The 20,539-nt window shown below is 35.7% G+C and overlaps 1 protein-coding gene across 10 annotated transcripts in view; it reads left to right on the top strand.

Annotated features, from left to right (window-relative positions):
• The window catches only part of LOC104146874 (importin-11), a 99,247-nt gene that overhangs the window by 43,828 nt on the left and 34,880 nt on the right, over positions 1–20,539 (top strand). For all 10 annotated transcript variants that reach the window (XM_068926236.1, XM_068926230.1, XM_068926231.1 and 7 more), the window contains 7 exons: positions 1,059–1,174; positions 2,739–2,815; positions 9,093–9,172; positions 9,785–9,865; positions 14,503–14,598; positions 16,209–16,322; positions 17,479–17,600. In XM_068926236.1, the coding sequence (XP_068782337.1) occupies positions 1,059–1,174; positions 2,739–2,815; positions 9,093–9,172; positions 9,785–9,865; positions 14,503–14,598; positions 16,209–16,322; positions 17,479–17,600 (686 nt within the window). The remainder of the gene's footprint in view (positions 1–1,058; positions 1,175–2,738; positions 2,816–9,092; positions 9,173–9,784; positions 9,866–14,502; positions 14,599–16,208; positions 16,323–17,478; positions 17,601–20,539) is intronic.

Genomic DNA, 20,539 nt, shown 5'->3' with positions numbered 1-20,539 from the left:
TTAAATATCATTATGTTTTGTTCCCTGATGTTAAAGATATTTTCTTAGAGAGACTTTAGTGATAAAGGTAGCAAGTACGTACTTACATACTTACATTGGTTACAGCCTCTTGGGCATGTTTTATCAAGATCTAGAGATACTCTGCTTTAAAAGAGTCAATTGGCTGAGAGTATATAATCCAGAAAACAGGTTGAAAAGAATTTCTGTTTTTACGTGCCCCAGCCCTTTCACCAAAGCTCCGTCCAAGAAGAGCGTTCAGCAATTCAGGCTACATACTTAGAGGCATGTAAAAATTATTCCAGGAAGAAGTCTTAGCTGAGAAATGTTAAATAATTTAAAACTTCAATGATTCCAAAAATAGTAATTGTGCAAAAGCAGAGTTCTTGCTTCATCTATCCTCATTTCACTTGGGTGGTAATGTCACAATATAACCAGTTGTTTCTAACGTGATCATTCTAGTCTTTGTAAGGTTAATTTTAATTCATTATTAGTTTCAACAAAATTACTTTACCTTATGTTTACAAATTAGTTATATTTAATTATTAAATGATTGTTGAAAAAATTCTACCTTGTATCCCTGGGTAGATATCTTTCTGTAGCTCAGACTCACTGATCACTTTTTCTTTTTTCTTTTTTTTTTTTTTTTTTAAAAAGACTGTCACCAGTATATGAATCTTTGTTAAGAAAAAATGCAAACCCTTCTCCTGATTCTTAGAGCGTGTCAGAAGATTTAGGATGGTAAAATGTCCAAAGAGTAATTTTTTTTCCCTTCAATCTTTACCACTTTTTATTCAACATTTAGTATTTATTGGAGTTGTGACTTTTCCTAGAAAGAAAACAACCAGAGAATGTTTTAGGAATGTGGTGTTTATGATTTTTCCTTGCAGGTTGTTGATAAGCTTCTTTTTATCCAAAAGCTGAAGTAATCTTTCTCAAGACTTGTTGAAAGTTAAGGAGTATCAAACTGTAAATGCTCTCATTTTGTGTAAAATGGATGTAATGCAAAACTTTTTGAAAGTTTTTCTTAAGTGTTTTAAAATTCTTATTTATTTTTATAGGGACTGGGGGCAGACAGCAAAAATCTCTATCCGTTTCTACTTCCAGTTATTCAGCTAAGTACAGATGTTTCCCAGCCTCCGCATGTCTATCTTCTGGAAGATGGTTTAGAATTGTGGTAAGAGTGTTCTTCATCAAATTCTATTTTAAAACTTATTTTTATCCCCAGGAAAGAACAAAATGATTTAACAAAAGCTTTGACTGTATTAAGCGCTTATATATTCTAGTTATCTCACTCTAACATCATTTATTTCATACCTTTTCTCATAAGGGGTGTGGTTAGGAAGTTAACAAAAGAAACACAATTGGAATTAACCAGCTGAGTAGGAAATCCATTTGCAGGCAATTGCTAACAAAATACAATTTTGTTTTGATAATGAACAGCAAGGTGAAAAGTCTAGAGTCACTACAATGTTAGTGTTAAGCTAACAATTTTGCATACTTTGAGAGCACAATAACCCGTTGATTCTCAGAGCTGGATCCTGGAAGAGATGTGAATTTTAGAGTGAAATACTGAAGAAGTTATCTTCCAAAATGCAAGCTGTCTGATGACTGAACTAAAATAGCGAGTGGAAATGTGATCCATCTATCATGAGGTTAATTTGCTTATGTTTGTGGTGCAGCTGAAACTCTACAAGGAATAAAACAGTTATTCAGACATCCAGTATGTTTCTTTCCTGCAAATAGGTGTATATTGAGCTCATCTTGAAACAGGGAGGGATTCCTTTGCTCTAGATTGTAGATAGGCATTTGAATTACAGATACTTAGCCTGCAAATGCTCTGTTTTTTCCTGAAGCAAAACTAAGATTTAAAAGGCTTTTGCTAGTGGGGGAGCTACTTTGAAGTGTGAGATCTTGAAAACATTTAAGCTAGGGACCTTTTTAGTGTATCAGTTCACAGCTTTTATATTCTGTTATATTCAGTATTTATATTGATCTGATCTTGAGGGAGTTATTCAGATGCCTGTGCAGAAGAGTGTATATATGCTTTTTTTCTTTAAAGATTTCCTGGAGCATCAGGATGGAGCTGGCAGACATGGCCAGGACTTACAGGACTCTAACTGCTTCCTGAAAAAGCAGCTGGAGGCCAGTTGAGATAATTTACATCACTTAAAATGTTACTTAGATACCATAATCCTACACCTAAGCTCTGGGAACAAACTGGAATGTGGTGGTAGCGTTTTTGTGTGTGTGGTGTGTTTTTTGTTGTTTTTTTTGGTTTTGTTTTTCTAAACATAAGCACTTTGTTTATATTTAGTGTTTTTCAAACTACAGGAATTGTAAATTGATACATGTAGTGCTGAGCATATGGCCATTTGACTGCCACAGCTCCTTGGAGGTCTCGAATGCTCCAAGTGTTGTCCCTATATATTGAATAGTCTCTACCCACCTTATTTGTGTTCTGCTTTGGTTGCTAAACTTGGATCCTTAAACATTCCCTCTGCTGCATTTTTGAGGATACCTTGTTTTTAGTAGTGTGAAAACATTTTTTCTTATGTTAGCAAGGCCCATGCCTATACTAATGGTCACATTATAACTTGAAATGTGCTTCAAGCAGTTGTTACTATTTATTTGAGGGTTATATACATTGTTTATATAGGAGTTTACAGTGTTTTACATCTGTCAAAATTATTACTCTCTATTATTTGTAGGTCATCTAATTTCACATAATCTGTTCCTAGGTTAGTAACATTGGAGAATAGCCCGTGTCTTACACCTGAGCTCCTGAGAATATTTCAGAACATGTCTGCCCTTCTCGGTGAGTCTTTTACTAATAAAACTTCTGTTTTTCTTCCAACAGCCAGTGTTGTTCATGTCCTTCAAGTAGTAGTATTGTAGCTAGAAGAATTCAATGGTTAGCAAAATTGTTTCTATTCAGAAATCAAGAACAGGATTTTTATTTGATTTTTCCCATCATCTTTATTTGTTATATACTTACCCCCCCCTTTTCATTTTTAACAAATTGAAGCTGCTTTGTACCCAAAAGACGAAACAAACTTCATCAGAGTAGAAATGTGGTTTTTTTAGTTTATAAACAAAGCTTCTAATTTTAGACTCATTGAGGTTGCTGGTGGTTTTGCTGTTGATTTCAAGTTTTTACTCAAAAGTTTTAGTTCATTGGTTAGTTTCTGTGATCTTCTCTACAAAAAATATTACTTTTTTTCTTAAATTTGTAGGCTTCCCTATGTGGAAAATGTGCAATAACCATATATACACTCAATGTTATTAAAATTCAGTGCTAACCCAAGTTGTTTAGCTGCAAAACCATTTTTTGGTAGAATTAATTTTAAAAATGTCATAGCTCTACTATGTACTGCATTTCCTAACTTTATTTTAAAAGGGGAGAAGGGGGAGAAAATTGCTTCATTTTATGCACAAGTGGTCCATGAAAACTATTTAGTTTGTATAGAAGTTCCTGAGAATTTATCTCCAAATGAGCTGAGTTTTACTGATGTTGACTATTTGGAACATTTGCCTATTCTGCTTACAACCAGAATGATTTCAAGTCTGAAGAATTGAAATGTCCTTATTAGCTTTTCCATTATTCAGTTAGCAATTAAGTTGAATGTTTTCCAGCTACCCAAATATGTCTTTTCTGTAAATGTATCAGCTGAGCAGCACTGAAATTGAAAGCTGTAGTTTTGCTTGAGGTGTTGACGAAATATAAACTTACTAATGACGATTGAGAATTCATTGCTTAGGAAATGTGAATTTCTGCTTTTTGCTTTGTAACTAATGAGAATATAAAAATCTCTTTATGTAAATATATTTTTGTTTAATTAAAATTTCATCTGTGTTTTTGTAGATTGTGGCGCTGATTGTTAATAGCAAAAGTTTTTTTTTCGGAAGAATTTTTTATAAAAATTACAGGAGCTAACATTTTAGTTGGTTATTAATTTCAGCACTTCATTTTTTTTTTTTTTTTTCCTGACCTAGGGTTCATAGAGCATTGCATCTCAGTAGGTGGGCTCTAGATGAGGCTTCTCGTTCCTCTGTGTATGCTAGGAACTCTAATGAATAAACTGTACTTGTAGAAAGCAACGTTTTGTAGTGATTTTAGTATATGACACCAGTTCTACCTGACAGGTTCTGTAGCTACAAAGTACTTATTGTTTGTCTTCATTCTCTCTACTACTAACACAGAACAAGGAGGAGGAAGGGTGGATGCATAGATCTGAATTTGCTAGAAAGTGCTAACGCTGTATAAATGGTCGTGATTTTCATAGTTGCATCACACTGCTGCTCTACTTGTGTGAAATTCAGAATGTATATTTGTAGTTTGCTTACATTTGTTACTGCTATTTTATCCCCACTCTGTCCTCCCCAGCCCTCACAGGTGTTACTTTCCAGGACAGTGATAGGTACGAACTGAAAGGTCTGCATGCTCTTCTAACAAAAGGTGGAGATATTAAGAAATCTTCTATGCTTGCAACAACTTTGTTATTTTATGAATAGAGACTGGAAATTGTGCTAGTTCCTGTGGGAAAAAGAAATCCTCAGAGGGGTGTTTATTGTTCTGGAGAATGAACTGACAGAGCAAGAAATGTTGTTGGTAGTGCAAATAGTACAACTAGGCAGTGTGTTCCTTAAGAGGAAGCTTCAAACACGTATCTGTCAAATCATTTCTATCACTAGGAGTAGGTTTGGGTTGTGGAAATTACTAGTGTTTTCTTAGTGTGGAAGGCTGATTTTTGAGTATTCTGATAGCTCAAATTATTATTTTTATAGTTAATTTACAGATTTTTTTCTTTTGTCAGGTGTGGAGTGGGGTGGAGAAAACAGACAACAGCCCTTGCAATGTGTAATCGTAAACCAATTTCTTTATACAGTCTTCTGGTACTACTTTCCACTTGAACGTTCTTCTGAGAAATTTTTGCTCTCGAATGTCTGTCAAAAATTGCTGTGGACCAAAATGGTATGCATTTTGCCAGAAAGCGGAAGCCATTTTGCGACACGCTTTGCCAGCAATTCTTTTGTTTACCCCCATGAAAATCTAGCTGGAATGCCTGTGCACGTTATAGCTGTGGTGATGTGGGCTTTGAAATAGAGCATGAATCTTAGAGTTGTGCTAAATTTCTTTTAGAGCTTGATAGTTACAAAAACAATATAGTATTTCCATCTAATACCCCTCCGGCAACTACACTATTGATTCACTATACTTGTAAAAGGATCTTGTACTTAAATCCAATGCAACAGCTCAGTTTAAGCTGTAGGGCCTTTCCAAAAAATATATATTGATCAGTGATGACTATACAAGCTAGTTAAATAATAATTCAATCTCAGCTGTATACTAAAGTTTCCGCAATATTTGCGTGGCAGTATTCATTTGAAACTTCCCATATTTAAAAGCAAATCCACTTTCCCCTGTTCCTCCCACCCTTATGAGAACTGTCAGGACAGGGTAGTTAGCTGTTTTCAATTGGACAAATGCAGAAATCCATTTAGATTTTGAGATCCTGTCAGTGATATCTTGTGTGCCTTGACTCTGAGGTAATGTAAATGAAAACTCAACTTTCTGTAAAACTAGTTCCTGGCAAGATCTGCCTCAGACAGTTTCTCATTCAGTCTGAAGTTACCAGAGTGGAAGCCAAAAGATCTTGTCGTGAAGGGAAGTTGTGAATAGATGGTTACCTTATGTCTTTCGGGGAAGAAAGAAACTAGATATAGAAAAGGCTTTTGTTGAAAATACAGTAGAAGGAGATGAACATAAGTGTCTTGTAGTTTCTTAATTTCTTCTTACTGGGTGCAATTGCTCTAATACACAGGTAATGTAACTGTTTTTCTGGTGCAATTGACTGCGCCATCAGCAGGTTATAGCCTTTGTAGACAGTGTGCTGTCTACAGTGTGCTGTTTGAACTAGAAAAGCTGGAGGAAGGAAGAGAGGGAAGTTCATGGATGAGATTTTGGGACCTCATAGAGACGTGTAGCAAACTGTCCTGCTGAAGAGCAGGAAGTGTATGTGGTGAGAAGTCATCAAACTGAAGAGAGGAAGAAGTTCTGTAAACACATTATCTTCCTCCTCTTCACCTTCAGATAGGCATTTTATTAAAGTCTCACACCAATGATACCGCTTGGGTGCATTCGTGTGGTTAATAGGGTGACAGACTACTGTGGGATTTGAACAGTAGGTATAAATAGATACAGTGCAGCTTTGATAACTCAGATCCAAAGGGACTGTGGAAAAATAATACTTATGCTAACAGTTTTTATATAAAAGCAGATGGTTTGGTTGTGTTTAAGGGGCTACAGAAAGTGGCGGTAGAGGCTTGGGGTTATTGGTTATTCATTGTGTTGAAGATTTTGCATTGAGTTAGTTGTCTTTGTGAACAAGGTCATGGGGGACTTGGTCAAAACTGTTTTTTAGTAAGGCTGTACACAGTATTTTTTTTCAGGATATTCAGAAAGTAGTATACAGTGATAGACTCCCAGGTTGCTATTCAGAACCCTTAAATGCTATTTGAGCATCTGATATTTCCCGTTTGATTTAGGAGTTCAGCTTAACTGTCAAAGTGGGGGGAAAAAAAAAAAAAAAACAACTTAATTTACGACACTTTTTTGGGGGGTGGGGGGACACAGTATATTTTCTTCAGCAAAGTGGTATAAAACTAAAGGGTACCTCAATTAGGTATGATACTAAATATACCTGTTGTGCCCAAAGTATTTCTGCTAGTTTTTAAAGTGTGCCCTCTATCAGTTGATAGAAAGGTACTGTGGTGTTTTCGTCTTCTGTTGATGAATGCACGTTTAGATTACTGCAAATGAATGTCATCTATTACCCAATTTTTTTAAGTGCTCTTAAGGTGCTTACGAAGATGTATACTCTACAAGTACTTGCTTGTCTGATTGTTTCTTGACCCACTAGTAATAACCTTCATATCAGCACTGTTAATGTTTAAATTCTGTTGAAATATAGTTGACCTATAGAAGGTTTGCAGAGATTTTCATCCGTTTCTTAGTGCAGCAGATTGAATAACATGGAATGGAGGAACATACTAGTTCTCTGAGGATGGGTGCGTTTCTGCAGCAAGACTAAAGGCTTAAAATGACAGCTGAATCTGATATAATTTCAGGTTGGGAATATGGTCAAAATCAAGCGATACCTGATTCAAGAAGCATCAGGTTTAATGTGCCTATGCTGTACTTGTAAAAGTGGTGGCAATAAGCAGGTTACTGGAACCGGAATAATTCCTCTGGTCCCCAACAAAACCCAAAGGAGCCAAACAAATTCAAACAAGGAAAAAAAAAGAAGATAAGTATGATTTGGAAAAAATCCAGCACGAGAATTGATGCGTTATTGGTTTCTAAAGGTAATCAGTTGAAGACTGAATATCTTTCTAGAAAAGTGCTTTCTATAAACACTGAGCATTATGCACAGATGAGTGGTTGAAATTGTGTGTTTCTCTAGACACTTTTTATCTGTTTTTTCTTTCTGGCCTGAAATAATTGATTCATTGTAATTCTGCTACTCAGATTGTATTACATAGGTAAGTATCAGTTATTGAAAGCTTGGTATGTTTATTTAATCATTTGATCGTTTATTGATTGTTTATTTAACACTTTGTCTACTATGTCAATATCTGAAACTTAAAACATGGTTACATCTAGTAAGACAAAACAGGAGACCTCCAAGGAGAATTCAGTAACTTCAAGAAAAAAGTGGTACTAGTAATGCTCATAAAGATATGTAATGGAATCTTTTGATGAGGATATTGGATAGATAGGTGGAAAGTCATCTCTTTTCAAGTCAAGATATTTGACTGTTCCGAAAAAGTGATAACAAGCCATCACCTGTCAAAGTACTGAGATATTAAATTAGTCAAGAATTGAAGGCTATCCAGTAGCCACATCAGATAACAGGAAGCCTTAATGTTCTTTCTGATGGAATAAATAAAATTGCCAAACTCTTAAAGCTCCCCAGAACTCTTCAGATGTTACAGTGAAAAACTAATCATAATTTCTGTCACAGGATATTTTCTGTGAAATCTTGTTGTGGGTGTTTTGTGGCTAGCGATGCTTACACATTTTGGTGTATACTGCATTCATTTAGCCAGGGTAACACAAATGAAGCCTTAGCCAGCTGCTGGTGTGTTAATCTGTTGAGGAATTTTGTTTAAAACATTTTCCTGAAGTTTGTCCATATCTTTGTTTTGTTTTTTTTTTTTTAATTGGAATGTTAATTCAAGGTGGTAGAGAAGATGTTAGCTTACTTTACTAAGAATAATCCCAAACTGGGATTTTTCCCAAACTGGTTTTAAGAAAATTTGAGTTTTTGGTTCTCTGTTTCATTTTCAGACAATGAGGGCTATTGGCTTGCTGCGCTAGTGTCAAACTGTATGTGAGACTTTGAAATCCTTGGTTTTGCTGTTAATTGCGTTTACAGTTGATACAGGATTTATTTATTTATTTAAAAAAACAGCAGCAATGTTGCAGATTTTAGCCTGAGGACTTGCCTTTTTTTCCTCTCTTCTTCAAACTGCAGCTCTATATTATCTCCTGTATGTATCAGTCTCTTAAATCTGCATGCTTTCCTTGCTGAAATGTTCAAGGTATGGCGTAAAGCTCTGTTTTTGGTTCAAAAGCTCAGTGCCGTTTGATGCAGCACCTAGTCAGATGACCAGAACTGCAGTCTGTCTTTCACTAGTTCTAGTCAGCATTTACTAACCAACAACGTGGTTGCTCATCATTGCTCAGTAATTAGAGGGCTCCTAAGTTTGTTCCATAATTAATGTGTTCTTAGCATGCTAACACATGCAAAACTTAGTTTTTCTTGATTAGCATTGGCTATTGAGGTGATACAGGATTTCTCGTGCTTCTATTTGAGGATATGATAGCTGTTACGTTCCCCCTTTTTTCTATTACTGTTTCTGGTGGTGAGACAGAACCTGAATGGTACTGAATCTAGCATAACGTTTCTTCTCTTTGTAGGCATCTGGCACTTACATGCCATGTGAGGAAAAAGGCATTTAGAAGTGAATTATTTCAGTTGTATTTTGATTTGTTGATGGGATTGTTAATTGTGATTTCTTTTTTCCAGAGTTGAGTTCAGAAAACCTCAAAAACTGCTTTAAGATCATCAATGCTTATATTTTCTTATCCTCTTCTGAATTTTTACAGGTATGTTACCATTGTTTAAAGCTTTGTATTAGCACCTTAGTTCCTTATTGTCCAGCTACGTTTTTCCCTTCATATTGGGACATCACACACCTAGAAATGCGCACGCTCTCATTTGTTCATTTAAATGTATGTAGGCACACTCTTCTGATGTTAGCTCTTTCTGGCACATAGTGGGCATTCAAAATCAGATTTCAGAGAAGTTCTGTAGAATTAATAATAATTTTGTGAATTGATTTAATACTTTGATACCAGAAAAGGCCCTATGAAGGATAATAATAGTTACTACTTTGTTAACTATCTGCCAGGGTTCAAATTATGATCATAAATTCTATCAAGAAATCAACTAGAGATATTATATCTTGTTCTCAAACCTTCTTTCTTACAAAATTCATTGAGATTGATTGTTGAAAAAGTGATTTTATTTAATACAAAAAAAAAAAAAAGCTTTCCTTAAATTTAACTAGTTCAGGAAAGATGATTTTTAACAACCATGATCTTTGAAGAAGAGCTGGGTCTTCGGAGATACGTAATCCTTGATGTATTGAGTTTTGAAATGTATATACATAGAATTAAGATATATTTACTCTTTTTTTTTTTTTAATTTAATTTCAGATGTATGCCACTGATTTGTGCCGGTCATTTTGTGAACTCTTAAAGGACATAACTACTGAAGGTCAAGTTCAAGTTTTAAAGGTAGAGTATAACCAAAATGATGTTGATATGCAGATATTCAGCTCTGTAGTACTTATCCGAAGTAATGTACTAGAGTTTTATCATCTTTGATTTTTTTTTTTAAAGTATGATGACTGTAGAACATGTTTTTTAAAAAAAAAAAAAAAAACCACACAAAACAGAAAAAGCCCAGGTCTTATTTAGCACATATGACTGTTGGAGCCAGAGGTGTTTTAAATTATATATCTAAATTATCTGTTTGTAGAGATGGTGTGTATGTAGGGGGGGTACACTGATACACACTCTCAAAAACAAAAAACCCCCCAAACTCCTAATTGTTGTCCCAAGGCAAGCTAGCACAACCCATATAAAGTATCTTCAAATATATCACCTAATGCTCTATTCTAATACTTTCTGCAATGCTTCCTTTACTTCATGTTATTTCAAGATGTTGTCCTTAGTTAAAAGAATTCTAAGCTATTCTGAGTCCTCTTTGTACTGATGGATTTGCATTAAGAGTTCCCAAGACTCTTGCCGTTTGATTATTCTGTAGATTAATGGAGGAAGAAAGTTAGCGATACCTCAGACTTGTAGGAAAACAGAACAAACTAAAACAGCTATTTTAATTGTATCGTGGCCTGGCAACAGCATACCTAACCTTTACAGGCAGGTGGCCGATCACGGTATTGCAAAGATGGTATTGTCCTCAGAAGATCTTAGAGCACTGAGAACGCCAGTTCTTATGGAGAATGTGTATAAGATGTCTTGTGGTTGATGTACCATATTGGAAAAAGGTTATGTCAACATTCTTCAATACACAGTAACGTTCAGACAAAACAAGGAGAGTGTTTAGATCAAAGTGACTTAAGTTTAATCTTTGGACTCTTGGAACATGTAGAAAGCTAATTAAAATTATTCAGTTCTAATTAAATTTTACAATTGTGTGATCTAGAGCAATTCTACATGGAGAAGTTCAGAAAGGTTGGCCAAAGTATAAAGGATAATCGCACTTAACAGCTCTATGGCCAAGGGTCCAGTCTTTACTGAGTATTGGATGCACATATTCTCCCTCTCCTATTTCTTTGTGTAGTGTGCTTGAGTTTTTACTGTGACGTCGTAGTAAACCAATCTTTGTATTTCTCATGAGCTGCTATTGTAATAGCAACACCTGTTTAAATGGAGTTGCTAGAAGTTTTTCAAGTCTTTTAAAAGCTTTTTTTCCCCAAAAACTTTGAATGGTATTATGAAAGAGATATTAGGAAATTCATACCCAGATGTTTGAAATACTTTTGTATGTATTTTGTATGTAAAAGGCACATGAATGTGCCTTTTGAAAAATTTCGGAAGGTAATAAAGTTGGGGAGTATGAAATAAAGATAGTTGAGAAGAAGCAGAGAAGCGTGGGATTAGAGCTGTAATTCAGGAAGGTGGAACTGTGAGGTAGGATATTATGACAATAGAGCAGAAGACCAGCTTGTATTCAAGGTCAAACATTCCCTTCTTGAAATAAACATACAGAAAATAAAAATGTATAAAGAAATCAGATATTGTTTTACATTCAGGATTGTCTTATTTGTTGCTTATGTTGTAACTGAAAACTTGTTATTTTTAAATTGATGCTTTTAAATGATGTTTTTCCCCACCTTGCTGTTTTACTGACTTTTCTGCAGTCCCAAGTACTACTTTTCTATGAGGTAGCTTTTGCAATGGACAGTTTGCTGACAATTTTCTTCATCATAAGGAATTGGAAAATAAAGTATTAGTGCTTTTCCAGTTCATTGTTTCCTCCCATTTTAAGTTATGGGGGCCTCAGGAGGCAGAAATTAGAGCCCTCCTACCTCTTTGGTGGCTTGTACAACTGCTTACAGAATCCCAGGAGAAGAAAACAGCAGGATAAATTGATGTTCTGCCCATTTGTGGTTCCTGCTGTGAGGAATTCGGAGCATAAGGGTTCTAGTTCTGCAGCTAAACATCAGTTCCTCTCTGTCAGCACTATTATGTAGAGTCTATACTTCGACATATGTTTGATGCAGCAACTTTTAAACAGATTCCTAAGGTGGAATGATGCTGCTAGAATAGTATCATTTAGCAGTTTGGCTCCCAGCGTGGTCTTCCATTACTCTCAAGATTTGTCCAGTGCAGTTTGAACATCTTCCTAGCATGTCTACCTGCTTCTAGAGGAAGAACGAAAATATAATCAATATAAATATTTTAATAAAAAGAGAATGTTTTGTCGAGTACAACTGTGCTGTCTTTTAGTGGAAAGCTAAAATAAATTAACGTTGGGAACAAGGAACACCTGAAGTTCTGTGAAATACTTCCCTAAAAACAGTATTAGTTGTATTGAAAATAGGCATTAAAATAGTAAATAAAGTGATAAAGATGAAAAAAGTAATTTGGACTGGTGAGATATATTGTGAGATTAAGGCTTGATGTGATTTGATTTAACATTTTTAAGTTATCTAGAAGAAATTAAAGAGTGTTAATTTTCTGATGTTATATCCAAAGATAGCTGATACTATAAGCAAGTCCACAGGAATAAGACCAAAAAAAAAGAAAAGGAAAGGTCAAAAATAAAGGGGAGAAACAAAGATGTAAGAAACAAAATTATGACAGAGGTAATAATTGAGAATTACTTATTTTGAGCAGTATTTAAAAGAGAAAGGAGAAAAGCAGTAAAGCAAACAAAATGAAGGATACTAGTAGACAAAAAGCAGCAATATTTTCAATAGATTGCAGTGAGTTAAGTGGCTTTTGGAGGTGTATGTACATAAAGACTGGATTTATGAATATTTTGCAACAGTTGAAGTGGTTGCTGTGTTTATTCTGTCAGCAACAATGGCAAGTGTTTAAGAAATAATGAGAGAATTTATTCATAGGGTATGAAAATATAAACAATTCCATCTTTTTGCTAAAATGACTGTGACTGAAACGTTTTAGGTAAATGAATACATCTTTTCTGTTTGGAAAGAGGTTGCTGAACAGAACTGCTAATTTAGTTGTCAAGGAAACTTTGTTTTCTTGTGGTCACTTTGAAAATTCTTATGAGAGACATAGGACTTTGAAAACTGAAATTATTGAATATTTTAAGTTCCGCTTCAGATTCAGGAGTAGTAAAGCCACTGTTTACAGCATCCTCTTTTAGAGTGCTTCAGCTTATTAGATAAGCAGGTTAAATAAACAAAAGCAAGATAAATAAAAGAAATTTTTCGCTTTATGAGATAATCGTTCCATTATCCAACAAGTTTTTGAAGAACATCCCTTTGTTAAGAAAACCAAAGCTTCCTGGTGATGCTTTTGGCACAATCATGAGTTCATTTCTTGGACTCCATCTTTTCCTTGCTCTTTGAGCATTGCCAAGAGAGATTGTTGCTAGTCATTACCGCTTAAGACCAAATGATCTTTTCTTCTACATGACTATTAGTGCAATAGCAGTCTCAAAGATCAGAAAGTAGTAGGCGTTACTGGGAGGAACAGGGGACTTACTGCATGATTTGCCCAGTTGTAATATTGTATGCTACTCCATTCCCTTCATCTCAAAAAGGATATAGTAGAATTTTAAAAAGTTCAGATAAGAGCAGGAAGGACCATCAAAGATTTGAAAAGCTTCTGTACAAGGCGCAAATGAGTTAACTGAAAGAGATGACTTGAAGGGAAAAGACCACTATGTTAGTGGTCTACAGGACTGAGAGGCATGGAAAGGGGTCTGCTGTTTAACATCTGAGGCAAGAAATTGGAGCTGTTAAATGAAGCTAGTAGGGATAGTGGGTTTTTTTATTTAAAAAAAAAAAAAGCTGTATTTTAAAGCAGCAGGATATTCATGTGTATGTGGATTCGGAGGAGACTGAACAAGACCATAGAAGATGAATTCGTGCAGGAAGTCCCCTTGAGCTGCAAGTAAACAGAAACTAAGGAGAGCTTTCAGGGGAAGAATCATATACGCTCTCCCCATTCTTACTTTTCTGTACATATCTGCATATGATCTCTGTTCTTTTCCCCATAGAAGTGAAGTATTATTTTCCTCACAGCCTCCTCCCCCCTCCATCTTGGCAAGGGGAGAGGCCGAATAATCAAGGGGGAAGAAAATGTCCAAAGAAACAGGAAGATATTTTGGAGAGCAGCTTATGAGCAGAATGAGAGAGCTGAGAAACAAAGGGTTAAGAATGTAAAAACAGGGAACCAGAGTGGGCCGCTGAGCTTAGCACACCTGTGAGCACTCACGATTTCATGAATGAGTCCAGGGAGCTGGTAGGTCCCATCCAGAGGTTCTCCAAAGAAGTGACAGGACAGAGGAATAGAAATAAGCCCCACACTGCTGAGATTCCTCCCTTCTAGCTTCTCTCATCAAGCTGCTTTTCCCAGATCCCTGGCTTGCCAGCTTGGCCAGGTCCAGGAGAAGATGGATGACGAGGTGCTTGGTTAGGTGGACCCTTAATTTCACTTGGCATGTCAGTTCTTACAGTGTGTCAGTTCCATTATGCAGATCAGGTGCAGAGTACTTCACTAGAGCTATGAGCTCTTCTGATATGAATTGTAATCCTGCTTTTTACTGTTAAACATCCTACTAGCAGGACTACTTACAGACCTGTATATGTACTTTTAAATCTCCATTACGATTTCTCAGTGTACTTACAGTCTAACTTGCTTTTGTTTTTAAGGTTGTGGAAAATGTCCTAAAAGTAAATCCAGTTTTGGGGCCTCAAATGTTTCAACCTCTTCTTCCATCAGTATTCAGGGGGATTATAGATGGGGAGGTAAGAATTATTGTTTGTAACTGCTCTCAACTCTTCATTACCAGCAAGAAGGTACCCTTGGCTATCTGGCCTAACTTTCCCATTTCAACATTTCTTTCTTTCTCTGTTCTCTGTGACAGAGGCTTTCAGTGTTTTTTTTTTTTTTTCCTTAGGTGCTTTTAAGTTCTTCTTTTCAGTTTTGCCATTATATAAGCACTCCATACGCTTTAGATAAATACTTACTTCACTCATACATTTTATATATTCAGTTTTAAAATTCATTTTTGTTCAGCATTTTTTGTTTTTAAAAGGTAAACATGAGCAATACCATTCCTAAATTCATAGTAGTAGCTAGGGTGTACATTATCATTTTCCCACACTAATGGAATAAATGAGTGAATTATTAGACTTCTAAGTGGCCGCTGCAGTGGAGGGGTTTTTTCTGTCCATGTTGATATCCTCAGACAGAGAAAAATCACAGAACAGGAAATAGCATGCATCTGAGGTGCACTGCATCATCTTGAGATATTCAAAATGCTTGTCTGAACTGTTTTAATACTTTTGTTCTCTCCTTCTGCTAGTGATTTTTGTGCAGCTCTTTGCCTTCAAGAAATTCTGGTATTGGACCAAAAGAATTAAAATACAGCATGCTTTTTTTTTTTTTTTTTAAACTGTTGAACTTTGCAGCTACCACAGTAGAAAAATTACTTTTGTCAGCAAAGTCAGTGGGTGGAAATTTCTATGCTTATGATTTTTGGAGCAAAACCTTTGCTTCTTTCAGAGTTGAAGACTTCAAGGTATCAATATTTGGCTCCCATTATCATTGAGTTAACCAAGATACTCCCGAGATTAAACTGAGTAATATTACTTATCAATGTACTTGTTGCTGTACAAAATACAAAAAAGAGAATTTGAACAGTTTGCAGTTTGAGGAAGGATACGAAACTATACAGATTAAAACTGGAGAGAAGATTATTAAAAACATGTTCTGATCTAAGATCATAATAAATTCACTTCCAAATATTCAAAAATGTATTAATTACCTTTTTCAGGTAAACATTGGCCTTTTGTTTTTCAAGTAAGCAGTTCCACAAAATACCTGCTTTCGTCTTGCTGAATGCTGAATTTAATACAAATGCAACTGTAGTGTCTTTTAAAATGAAAAGTAATAACTAGCCATAAAAAATGAGTTATTTTACTGCAGCCAGTTAGTTTTGAGACACAAGTTAGTTTTTGGCAAATGCATATAATTACTTTCAGATAAACTGTGTAACTTTAGAAATAGTAGGCATTTCTAAATGTCGTTAAAATAGTATTTTTGAATCATAATAAACTTTAAAAGATGCAGGATTTAATATGTAAATCACTTTGAGTTGTCTTTGCTGTTTGGCAAAAACTGAGCTTGAGATTGCCATAGTTTTCCTCTTCTAAGAACCAAGAAACTTCTTGGTAATGATTCCTCAACATTGTGTTCTGAGGGGCTTTTATAGTACAGTTTATAATTTCTAATTTAATAAAATACATCAAGGAAGGATGCATGCAAGTATTCTCCGTGTATTTCTTTGTTGTACGTTAAGTATTCTTTTTCTTAGTCAAACTAATTTTTTTTTTCTAATTTACTTCTATTTCAGAGATATCCAATGGTGATGTCTACTTATCTGGGGGTCATGGGTAGAGTTCTACTACAAAACACAAGTTTTTTTTCATTACTTTTGAGCCAGATGGCTTGTGAATTGGGTCAGGAGGTAAGGATATTTGTCTGGGTATTTCAGCTGGACTGGATATTGAAGTCTTGCATTCTTTTGACATTCTTGCATTCTTTTGAAGAAGTTTTCCCTATATTTTCCATGCTTGTTCCTCCCTGATCCAACTTGATCCCTCCCTTCCCCCTCCTTTCATTCTTCCCCTGAATATCTGTAATAAGTTTTATACATTCCACAATCCCCTTAAGCATCTCATAAGATTTACCCAGTCTCTGATTTCTCTTCCCTCTGCATCCTATAATAAGTCCCTTTAATTTATTTGGCACTACATGACGAGAGCTTCTTTCCTGGACTCATCTTGGTGGTTTCACACCAGGGACAACGATCTAATCATTCTCCTTTGATAGTCTCTAGAAGTAGCTGATTCATTGTGCTTCATTTTCACTGATTAGGTTACTCAGGTGGTTCTGCCTGTCCGTGTTTCTTATCTTTGCTGGCTTTTTGTGTTCTCTGTGATTAGCCTTTATTCATACACCCTAACAGAAATATTCATTTAGATTTGGAACCTGTTTTAACTGTGTCGTCTTTGTGTATGCATATTCTTTGCACAGCATGCTGCTGTTATTATTAGGGAACTGAGGACTGCTGTGATAGGAATATTCTGAAAGACAGACAACAGCAGGTCTCAAAACTTAAGTCATTTATGCTCAGCTGGTAGGTAATCTCTCTGTTAACTGAAAATTAAGCATGAATCGAACACATTACTAAAACTTTAGGTGTACCGTACAGTGAGTGTCCTGCTGTGTTCTTAGCTCTGATGACAAGCTTTGATACTTCTTAGTCCCTGAGGTAGAGATGGCTGGGCTCCAGAGCTCTTTGACAAGAGAAGACAATACTAAAATGGAAGACAATACTAAAATGGAAATACTCAGGGAAGGAAGAAGTCCTGGAAGCACTGTCATAGATGATACAAGTAGACTGTTGCTGCAGATTTTTTATCATCTGTACATAACTGGATGGTCACTTTCCCAGACTGAATGTCTCCAAATTGATTGCTAAATTAGTGTTTTTCTAATATACTAAATTAAGTGGGCGTGCATTAACTGAAACATTCTGTTTTCTTATACATTGCAATACAACAGAGCAGTTTATCTGTAAGTTTATTATATGCAATATATTTCTTTTTCCCCTTCTTCAGTTGGACCAAATTCTCGGTAACATGATTGAAATGTGGGTTGATCGGATGGATAACATCACTCAGCCAGAAAGACGAAAACTTTCTGCTTTGGCGTTGCTGTCACTTCTGCCATCAGTGAATAGGTGAGCAAATTTAAAATGCATTATACAAGAATACTAAGAAGGCCCTCAAGATGTTTTTAAAAATCTCTCACGATTCTGCAGGTTAATATTCAGGAATGAGTAATTTTATTGCATCTTTGTTTGTGGCTAAATATACGGCAAAATATTTAAGAGTGTTCATACCACATTATATTAACTCTTTATTGCATTTCTTAGCAATGCAGTAAACTTCCTTATATGTCAAAGTGAGGAAACAGGACTGTATATTTTATTATCCTGTGCTGTCATATAGTATATGATAATATACTGTCATATAGTATATTATCATATACTGCACATTCTCATATTAATACTGGGCTAGCTGCTTCTCACAACTGTGTTTAAGTAGTTTTCATTGGCCTGTAAGTCTTTTGGGGTCCCTTCCAGGGAACAATATTTGTTCAGTCTTACTTCATATTGAGTGCAGATCTCAACTTTCATCCTGTTTTTCCCCTTCATGACACAAAGTGGAAGAGTTGCATGGCAAAAAGAAATAAGATTGGGTGTTTTTTCACTGTAGACTTCTGTAGCAAGCAGCTTACGTTATTGTCTTTTTTCTGTCCATTATCGTTGGTCAATACACACATAAAAGGAATGTTTTCAGTGAAAATGATGAATAGTGTAACACCGAGTTTGAAATTGTCACTGTTGGGATTCATGTATAACACATGTTTAGATGGTGTTTTTAGTCCATAGTTACCTTAGAATTACTCGTCTGCTTTGTAAGTCGGGAAGACGGTATGGCATGAGTTTGCATTTGGTTTGGAGGATTTCCTGAAAAGTTGTAAAGTATTTTCTAATGGTAATTAAGGTTCTGCTTAGAAATCCTAAAACTGTGTCAGTATCTGTAAAGCTGTAGAATATGTACTCAGTACTCTAAACATTAGGGAGCTCTTGTATGTATAATTTAAAGAGGTTTCACTGCTTCTAATATGCATAGAAGTTGTCTGTTTTCTGCTCCCCCTTCCCTTCCTTTCCGCAGTCATCAGGACAGACACCTAGCCAAAGGTGAATCAAGCAGCTGCTTTGTGCAAAAGTTGTTTGTTTTTTTTTTGGGGGGGGGGGAGGGGGAAGCGGGGATGTTTATTTTTTCAGTAATTGTGGCAATGCTATATTACTTATGGGTGTATTCTAAACCTTGTTAAAGAAGTATTACCTAAAATTTAAGGTGCTGAAGTGGAATGCCGATAAATGCCTGTCTTCCTTTCAAGTTTCTCTTATAGAGAGGAAGGAAAAAGAACTTGCTGTAGATATCTTTGTTATTTTGAACTACCTTCAGCTGCTCCAAATTTCCTGCTGCAAGAGCCAATTATTCCTGGCAGTCCTTACACAATAGAAATTCTCCAAATGACAACTTTATTTTCCAGATATTCAAATTATTTAGGAATACTTTTCTCAAATAAAAAAACTCCTCTTTTTAATGGGCATCTTTATGTAATAGCTGCAGAAATTTTACTACCCAGACCAAATATACCTTCAGACAGAATATGTGAAATTGATTCTACCAATTGATTTTTCCATCTACTATGGAACAATATGAATCATTCTATCAATCCCATTGTATTATTCCCATTATATTATGTGTGCTTGCTGCATTTGAACACTTGAAACTCCTGTTAAAATTTATTTTTCTAAAATAGGACTATTGTGCAAATCAATTTGAAAGGTTTAAACAGTAATTTAAACAGTACAATATTTAAACAAAATATTGTTTTGATTCATACAAACAACCTTCTCAAGAAAAGCAAAGTAATTTTTCCTTTGGGAATACTTTTCTAAACAGGCTCCTGTTTTAGATACTCTTTTGGATATCCAAAGCCAACTCAAGATTCCTCAGCTGCATGGCCAGAATAGAGTTTTGTCTCCCAAGAATGGCAGTGAGACTGGTTTGCTCCAGAAAGCTGAGCCTGCTGCTTTTCCTGTTTCACTCTCAGCTTAGCAGGCAGTGCTGTCCCGTTCAGTGATCATTGGTGGTACCAGTGGCAGGCTCAGGTTTTCAGGATTCTGCTCCAGGGAAAATAGGCAGCAGCACTGTATCTAGCGCTTCCTGGGGATTTCGTTCTTCGCCTGTTGCCTCCTCTAGCCTATAAAATAATAGAATAATAATATCAAATTATTTAGTGAGGAAAGGCAAGGCGTAGACAAAAGTAGCACACCACAGAGCTGCTTTATGAATTAAATGATGGGGGGAGGAAACTCTTTCCCTGTTCCTTCCCCCTCCCTGCCAACTCTGTAGTACAAAACCATTGCTTTGGGGTATTTTTCTAGTTAATGATCGTTTTGGCAATTGTGCATATGTTCACTGGGGACTCTCTTCTCTTTGGCTGAAGCCAAATCTTAACATCATTATTCAGTTAAAAACAAGCATGGCAAAAATAAGATTATTTCAAACAGAGCTTCTTTGACAGTAGCGTCTTCACAAGTGAAGGACTTCAGACTGGATAAGATGGGAACCACCGGAGTGCGGTTGTATGTTCCAGTGGTTTTCAGGCCAATTAGTTGGTCTAAGCAAATTGTGAACTGACTGTTTATTAGCCAACCTATAGCTTTCTTCTGTAGACAGTATCTTTGAGTTTTATGTAATGGCATATGTAAGCTCACGGGACTTTAATAGCAACAGTGTACCACTGCATTTTATCCTGTCTGCATATGGTCCTTCAGTTCAACATCCTGTTTATCTTCCTATGCACAGCTGCACATTGTGTTAGTCTTCAGAAGTTCATATTAAAAAAATTTAAAAATAACAATAACTAAGTTTCTTTCCCGATTAGTGTGCTGCAGCACCTTTTCACTTAGCAGTAATTTCCTGGTTTTACTTGTTTTTCTCATAAACTGAATGCTGCCCAATTATCTGCATTTACCATCTGCATCTGGCCACTCAAATTATGTTAGCATTTTTTGTCTGACTATATGTGCATGCT

This window comes from Struthio camelus, chromosome W, assembly GCF_040807025.1.
Source record: "Struthio camelus isolate bStrCam1 chromosome W, bStrCam1.hap1, whole genome shotgun sequence".
NCBI classification, from domain to species: Eukaryota; Metazoa; Chordata; class Aves; order Struthioniformes; family Struthionidae; genus Struthio; species Struthio camelus.
The sequence above is the reverse complement of the archived record's forward strand: the minus strand, read 5'-3'. Positions and strand labels throughout refer to the sequence as shown.